This window comes from Sardina pilchardus, chromosome 19 (genome assembly GCF_963854185.1).
Source record: "Sardina pilchardus chromosome 19, fSarPil1.1, whole genome shotgun sequence".
Taxonomy (NCBI): domain Eukaryota; kingdom Metazoa; phylum Chordata; class Actinopteri; order Clupeiformes; family Clupeidae; genus Sardina; species Sardina pilchardus.
In genome coordinates, this window is record NC_085012.1 from 16,008,583 (window position 1) to 16,016,915 (window position 8,333).

At 44.8% G+C, this 8,333-nt stretch overlaps 1 protein-coding gene across 3 annotated transcripts in view; it reads left to right on the forward strand.

Moving 5' to 3' along the window:
* Positions 1-1,572: 1,572 nt before the first annotated feature.
* Positions 1,573-8,333, forward strand: part of smpx (small muscle protein X-linked) — a 10,354-nt gene continuing 3,593 nt past the window's right edge. The window contains exons 1-4 of one of the 3 annotated variants that reach the window (XM_062521800.1): positions 1,573-1,737; positions 2,111-2,196; positions 3,146-3,176; positions 6,816-6,878. In XM_062521800.1, coding sequence (XP_062377784.1) covers positions 6,840-6,878 — 39 coding nt within the window. In that variant the 5' untranslated portion in view covers positions 1,573-1,737; positions 2,111-2,196; positions 3,146-3,176; positions 6,816-6,839. Of the gene's footprint in view, positions 1,738-2,110; positions 2,197-3,018; positions 3,177-6,815; positions 6,879-8,333 lie in introns of those variants that run through there. The other 2 variants (XM_062521798.1, XM_062521797.1) reach the window with 2 other exon arrangements.

Below are 8,333 nucleotides of genomic sequence, written 5' to 3' on the forward strand. Positions count from 1 at the left end.
GAACGTGGCATTTGGACTTTTGGATTCTAGTACTGCAGGGAGAATGAACAAAACGCCTTGATTTTAGGCTAAATGATCATATGCATATGAATTCTTTTTTTTTTTTTTTTTTTTTTTTGATTAGGCTTGCTGATTATTTTCAAAACATGTAGGCCTAGGCCTAGGCCTACGCTACAGTTATACTGTGCCAATGTTATACTCCAATAGGTTACTTTTCCTACACAAACTTCACTGTTAGCCCAGAGATGCAACATTTTCCAGCATGTTTTTAGTTCAAATAAAGTATAATCAAAGATCGTTGGTGTTGTTCTACGGCCCTATTGAGCCTCCTGATTATAGCCTAGGGCACAAATAGCCTAACTGTGTTGTGCTAAACCTTGTTCCATACGTACTGCACTGAAAGGAAAATTTTATGGCATAAAAAGGTCATTGATCATTAATCAAAGACTACATTTACTGCCAGGCAAATCTGTCATCATCTGCCATCCAAAAGAAAACCCTTAAAATGATTGTGAGCAACCTGCAGGAAAGTGTCTCTGTGATACAATCTGAAGAGTCATTTTCCATACAGGCTAGACTGGAGACTGTTCTTTTGCAATGGAAGCTCAGCCTCCCCGCGGGCAGTCTGACGTTTCACAAAACGCATTATCTGCTCCAGGGGTAGTTTTGATAAGCTGCAATTATGTTGCTCTGTCACACAGATCTTAGAGATTAGAGGAGTGGCCCTTTGATTCAGTATGCTAAGCAGACCCTTGTTACATAATAACTAGCGTCCAGTTAGATCACGTTTTACAATATGTGGGCGGCATCTCGGCCAAAAGAGATAACAATAATGATTAGTCATTTTTACGGGCCAGATCAGAGGCAAAAGAAATAAGTGCACGTCAGCTATATCCGCCACATCTGGCCTTGCGATGAAGCAAACACTGCCAGAGCAGTTTAGTATTTAGGAAGAAAGAGTAGCAGTGGGCCAGATCTGGACCTGATATTGTCTGTATTATATGGATCTGTTTTTAGCCAGAACTGGGCCGGTACTGTGGCATAACTGTTCTACAGCATCCATACCGCATTCAGGGTTAAGTTCCTATGGGTACCCACTCGGGTTTGAGTCTGACCTGCATGGGATATATATATTAAAAAAAACTGACATTATGAGGCAAAGGTGTGGCTAGAGGTGGGTCAGTCATATTTCGCTATCTTAGCAGGCAACTGACAACAGGCCATACCCAAATAACTGACTTAAGAACAGGTCTAAGGGATCAGCCTCACACACCAACCTTGGTTCTGGAGTGGATTATGACATTAAGATGTACAGTAATAATTTAGTTTTAACATTTTACAATTTAACATAAAAAACATATTAATTACCATGTAGCAGATATAAGACAAGCACTCTTAAGCTGTCATGAGTGGGAACTGAGGATGGAGAGTCGTACTTGAACACAATTGGCAACCCATACGAGGAAGTGAGCATGTGTTCCTTTGGAAAGCATTGCACAGAGGAGTGAATTTGCATAGCCATATTACCTGGATGCTGCCGAGTGTCTGGTGTTGGGTCAGTCGATGGCCTCTTGCCGAAAGCAAAGGTTGCCTGCAGTTGGGTGAAGCTCAAGACTCAGGAAGCAAATATACTCAGTCTATTATTCGGCAGAGTATGTGACACATCTCAGTGTTTTACAGGACAGCCAGACTTTCTTCCTCAGTACTTTCAACTTCTGTGGTAGGAGTTCACTTCAGGTTTGTCTTTTGATTTCATCAACGTTATCTGATTAAATGTGGTAGGTTTTGTCTATGCTGGCACATGCTGGCTATTAGATCAAACCATCGGGGAACACCTGAGAGACTGTGGCGGTGGCGGTGTGTGATGTAGTTGCCTAATGATAGCCTGACCTGCTTACTGTATATTGCATGGTGTAGCTGGCACCCACATCTGACCATATCAGCCTAGTTAAGAGATCTGAAAACATCAAGACCGGCAGAACCGTTTCCACTAGGGATGGGGTTGTCATGTCAAACGGCAAACCAATCAGAAGGCTTCCCGAGTTCCGCCTGCCAGGGCATAAATTAGGTCAGGATCTTAATAAGGAATCACACTACGATCCCTTCACAGGAGAAACTTGAAGGAGGAGGAGAGGACCTGAGAGAGACCAGGCAGGGCGTGGTCTGCCCCCGAGCCTTACAAGCACTTCTGAGGAGGTAAGGACCTTGAGACATGGCACACCTTTGCTAAGCTATTGCGAGCGACAGGTTCAACTGTCCCCTTTAGGCGGACGTATAGTGTGTACTGAGTGTGAGTGTGTTCTGCTTATTGGGCTCCTGAGTCTACAGGCACCACGCAGGCAAAACCAGGCCAGGAGGCAGGCTACTTAACACTGGCATCCTCTGTTGTTTTTTGGGGGGGCTCGACATTTCTAGCACAGCATTACGTAGCACTTTCACCACATGTCACCACACCACAGCATGCTGAAGATGGTGTGAGGATGGTATGAAGAATGTTTACGTAGCATACTCTCTCACGGGATATGAAGTTATGCACTGTGCTCCAGCTATGTTTAGCATGTATTCTATTGGTTTGGGTTTAACAATGCAGAGTGGGTATTGTTGGTGGTGTCATTGGGTTTGTGTGAGTGGTCATAGTGACAAATACATGCGTACTCTGGAAGCCTTGTGCCAAGTTTTGAATGAGGTGTCACAGAAAATGTGTGTGTGTGTGTGTAAGTTCAGTGTGTCTGTGTGACACAAGGATATTTGGTCTGGTTAAGGTGTCTCTCTCTCTCTCTCTCTCTCTCTCTCCCTCTCTCTCTCTCTGTGTGTTTGTATCTGAAGTGTCTGTGGTTGATGGCGAGTGAAAGCAGGTCCTCTCTGTGTATCACACTGCTATTTATAGTGAGAACAAATCCCAGATATGAGAGGAATCCCTCGCCCATTTTGTGGGGTGGTGAGAGAGAGGAGAGAGAGAGAGAGAGAGAGAGAGAGAGAGAGAGAGAGAGAGAGAGAGAGAGAGAGAGAAAGAGAGAATCAGAGCGAGTTTGCAGACCTGAGCTGTAGAGCCATACTGGTCTAGTCTGACCGGTCAGGTCCAAAGAGAGAGAGACAGAGGGGGGTAAAGGCAGCTAGACCTCAGCACCTGTCCTGTCTTATCCAGGCAGACAAACATCTGCGTTCTACTACATCAGGTAAGTGACTCAAATGTGTGTGTGTGTGTGCGCGCGCACGCATGTGTGTGTGTGTGTGTGTATGTGACATCTGTCTGCACATGCTTCTGTGTGAGTCATATGGCTTTGTATCCAACCTGAGGATATGTATACAAGTGTACAATTGTGGCCATGATGCACTCTATTTAACAGTGTATCCGCATGTGTAGCTATAGTCAAAGCCACTCCCTCTCCCCAATTAGAAAGTGTAACTTTGAGGAACATTATGCTCTCGCCTTTGACTCGGTTCCATTGACAATTAGAGTATATACCTGTACTGTATGTATGGTCTTGGATGTTGGCCACTATGAACAAAAGAGCACTGCTCAACTGGGTGACTTATTGGACTCTGAAATGTTAGGCAGAGATCGGCCTGTAATGTTCAATGTTGAGTGAAAAGGAGAAAGAGGTTGAGTTGTGTATTCAATAATATTTAATTAACATGATGCAGCACTGAAATGTATTATGGTGTATTATTTTATTAAAATAGCATGATTCAATATACGTACATATACTGTAGGCCATATATAAATATATTGAAAGGGACCAGACTAGCATTGTTTTAAAAGCTTGATTGTTGTCCAACTCATTATCAGGTGTTCATGTCAGGGTTAAAGTTTAGCACTGAGTGACTGAATCGCCACTGAAAAGAGAAGCCTGCAGCTATCTCACTGATAGTGAACTTTCAGTGGCCTGGAGTAGTGGGCTCATGTCCAGTAATCTGAACTGTGATGCAGAACACACACAACACTCTCTCTCTCGCTCTCTCTCTCTCTCTCTCACACACACACACACACACACACACTCTCTCTCTCACTCTCTCACACACACACACACACACACACACACACACACACACAGATAACACAACAAACACATACACTCAACACACACATAAAACACACACACACACACACACACACACACACACAAACACACACACACACATAACAGTGCCGTGGAACTTGGTCAACAATGCCAGCACAAGAGGACGGTCTGCTTTACATAATATGTACTGATGGTGTCACTAGTGGTGGACTTGCCATTAGGCATGCTAACAGAGCACACACAGGTGTCATTGTTAGAAACCAGATCGGGTTCTTTTGATGGAGACACCTTTTAGCATGGGATTTGCATGGGGATATTTAAGGCTGTGGTGTGGGAGTCAAGCGTGGGGTGCTGTTGGGTTTTACTGGCAAAGTGTGGTGGGTGAAGGGGTCAGTGGAGATGCTTTGAATGAGTGGGTGGGTGGGTGTTGGAGAATTGTGAGTGTTGGAGAGATTTATGTCAGCTGGGTCAGGCCATAAGTGTACGTCAGTGTGTGTTTGTGAGTAGTGTGTGTGAGTGTGTGTGTGTTTGTCTGAAAACCATGTGTCACCCATTGTGTGTGCAGCAGCTTTAGCATATTCTGAGCGTGGATGTTTGAAAGGATGTTTGGTGTCCATCTGCAAGCACAGGACAGCTGGACCGGTCCATCTCTCCCATATAAATATAACCCTCGGCTCTTGGGACCAGCGCTACACTTTATCCACTCAAGCCCCACTGTTGATGTAAACAAACAGCCTTAGCGACAGTCGCTATGGCCCTGGAGAGAGGCTTCCATCAGTATCCCTGTCCTGTCCAGTGCCCCCTTCTCTCTCTCTCTCCCTCCCTCCCTCTCTCTCTCTCTCTCTCTCTCTCTCTCTCTCTCTCTCTCTCTCTCTCTCTCTCTCTCTCTCTCTCTCTCTCTCTCTCTCCTGCTGCGTCACCGCCTAGCCATAAATAAAGATCTAGATAATAAGAGATTAGAACATGGCAACAAAGAGTGGAAATTCTCAGCGGGCAGACATACAGTAGCCTACTCAATAAAGAACAGGGCTTAGGAAATAGCTGAAATGGAGGCCTACCGACAGTGATCAAAGTGAAAACAGTTGAAAAGGACAGAGACACCAGAGTGTGGTAGATAACTCTTTACGTTCAATAGAAAAAGACAGAGTGTGTTCAGAGAGGAAATAGCACCCAGAAGTTTGGTGATAAATTTGTTACGTAACGGGTCTGAGCTCCGTCGTGCCCGTTTGGCCATGCCATGTGCCGCGAGGTAGCCACAGGTTGCAGAGACCAAGGTGACATTGCCCAGTCCAAGTGGTTCACATCAGCGGCTGGCATGCAGGAGAACACTGACTCACTGAAAAACAAGGCCAATTAGCGCTAGCACGGAAACGCGCTGGGCTACAGTATTTGCTATGAAAATACCTGTTCGCCGATGCATTATCAGTGCCGGTGCAATTGGACCATAGCTATCTCTCACAGCGAAAGCATATACAAACAGACAGAGGTATTCAAAACACACAGCACTTAAATGATAGACATGAAGGGAAGGGAGTCGTGAGGATTTGCAAAGTCATTTGTTTCCATATAGACTGATGTTGAGGAACTGAACTGATAGGCTACCCCAGTGTGCTTTTTTGGTCAAAAGCACATGCTTACGCACTCACACTGTCCTCATGCTTTTATTTATCAATGTTCACTGTATTTCGCTCTCATTTATGTAAAGCATGTTGACTTGCCTCTGTGTATGACATGCACTTACTGTAACACACACACACACACACACACACATAGAATATAACATAAACTTCCAGGCCTTGCCTTGCTTGCTTCTCCTAATCGCTTAAAGACATTACAGACTGTAGAACTTTTCTGTGAAATGCATCCCTGCAGTGAACCTGAAAGTGATAGTAGATATCCTAGCTTTGTCTGAATCTTTGTACTGCCAGTTGATCTGTACATGTGTGTATACATATATACGTATGTGTGCGTGTTTGAATAGAATATACTGTAAGATAGAAGGGAGAGACAGAATACAAGAAGGTCTGGTAGAGATAGAATATAAGAAAGGGGAGAGATAGAACATAACAAAGCAGGTACAGAGTGAGGATGAAAGAGGGGGAACCACATAGAGGAAAGAAGGAGTGCAGAAGTGAAAGAGTGTGAGATGAGAAAGAAAAAAAATAGAGAGTGAGTGTGTGTGTGTGTGTGTGTGTGTGTGTGTGTGTGTGTGTGTGTGTGTGTGAGAGAGAGAGAGAGAGATAGAGTGTGTGTGTGTGTGTGTGTGTGTGTGAGAGAGAGAAAGTGTGTGTATGTGTGTGTGTGTGAAGAGAGAGAGTGTGTGTTTGAGAGAGAGATAGAAAGTGTGAGTGTGGGTGTGGGTGTGTGACAAAGAGAGAGAAAGAGTGTGTGTGTGTGTGTGAGGGAGAGAGAGAGAGAGAGCGAGAGAGAGAGAGAGAGAGATAGTTCTCACTCTCTCAAGCCCCATGAATGATTCAGGTGCGAGGGTTACAACCTGCCCCTCACGGCAGGAGTCGCTAAGCAACCGAAAGACTATACGCTGCTCCTGAAAGCCATAGAGGGACAATGGCCCAACTTTTCCCTGACACACACACACTCTCACACACACACACACACACACACACACACACACACACACACACACACACACACACACACACACACACACACACACACACACACACACACACACACACACACATACACACACACACACACACACACACACACACACACACCAGGTCCATCTGGCCGCTCAATGCTCCAAGTGTCTTTTCTGTGTGTGTCCTGTAGGATTCTGGACTTTTCTGTGAAAAAATGTCCAAGCAGCCATCGTCCAACGTCAAAGCCTTGCAGGTGAGTGTGTGGCTGTTTTTCATGTCCTCTCTCATTTGTTTAAGCAGTTGCAGGAGTTCACGTACAACAGGCTATTTATACCCAGAGGCTACGACATATATTTGTTTATTCATTCAGATCGTGTCAGAGATTAAGACTGTTCAACATAAACTTGTTTATTCAGAAAAGCAAGTTATTTTCTCGTTTAACACTGAGTACTATCTGTAAAAAACACACATTTTAAATGCGCACGGCATTACAGTAGTGTTTCACAATTCACATCGGGCTCTTCAGCATACAGTACAGGACACACTCACGGGATCGCTGCTGTCATTTTCATTGCGTCACTATTCTCAGGGTATCCCTCCCCGTAGCAAAAACGTTCATGATAAATGTAATGTGTATAAAAATAGGCCTTTGAACGTCTTCGTCGAGCTCGGGTGGATTATTGCCAATCAATCATCTGCTCATGTCACTGAGGGGAAGCGAGGGAAGGGGGGGGGCACTTAAATATATGGTCAGGCTCGGGGGAACGGGGGGGTTATTGTGCAGAACTGTAGGTAGAAGCAGCATGAGCAAGAGTGTGATCAGAGAATACACCAGTTCACCATAGTGCAGCAGAAACCTATACAATTAGCTCACATATACAAACACCTGACACGCAGCCAAAAATAGACACTTTTTTCCCTCTCTCAGTAGTAGTATAAACTCTCCATATCTAAGTATTTATAGAATAAAAACAACAACAGCACTGTGGGACAGGGACTAGACATATTTCTGAAAATGATAGTAGAGCACAGGCTTGTCCAAAAGAAGAGAGCGGGAGAGGGAAGGAGGGAGGGAGGTGTGTATGTGTGTGTGTGGGGAGGAGGGGGGGGGGGGGGGTTGTGCATGCACACCAGATAAGAAACACACTGTCACGAGAGAGGAGGGAAGGGGATTAGAAACCCTTTGCTGTGGAGATTCTGCTGCTCTTAAGCATTTAGACCTGCAGCTGCTTCAGACAGATACCAGACCAGACTAGAGAGAGAGAGAGAGAGAGAGAGAGAGAGGAAGGGAGAGAGAGATACCAAACCAGACGAGAGAGAGAGAAAAAGAGAGAGAGTCAGAAGTTACCAGAAGAGAGAGAGAGAAAGAGAGAGAGGGGTCAGATACCAGACAAAAGAGAGAGAGAGGGGGTGAGAGAGAGAGAGAGAGTTCATAAACAGGAATGAGGATAGAAAGAGGGTCCGAGAGAGTAAAAAAAACAGAGAGGGAGAAAAATTAAAAAGAGAGAAAGAGGAGAAGGGGTGAGGGGAGTAGAAACGGAGAATGCAAGATATAAATACTTCAAGCAATACACACTTGTTACACAAAAAAAAGAGATACTGGTTTAAAACTACATAACTGAAGATGCAAACGGCTGCAGCAGCAGCAGCAGCCAGTCCCTTAATGGCTTTATCTACAGGTCTACTCCAGTTAAGACAATATTTACCC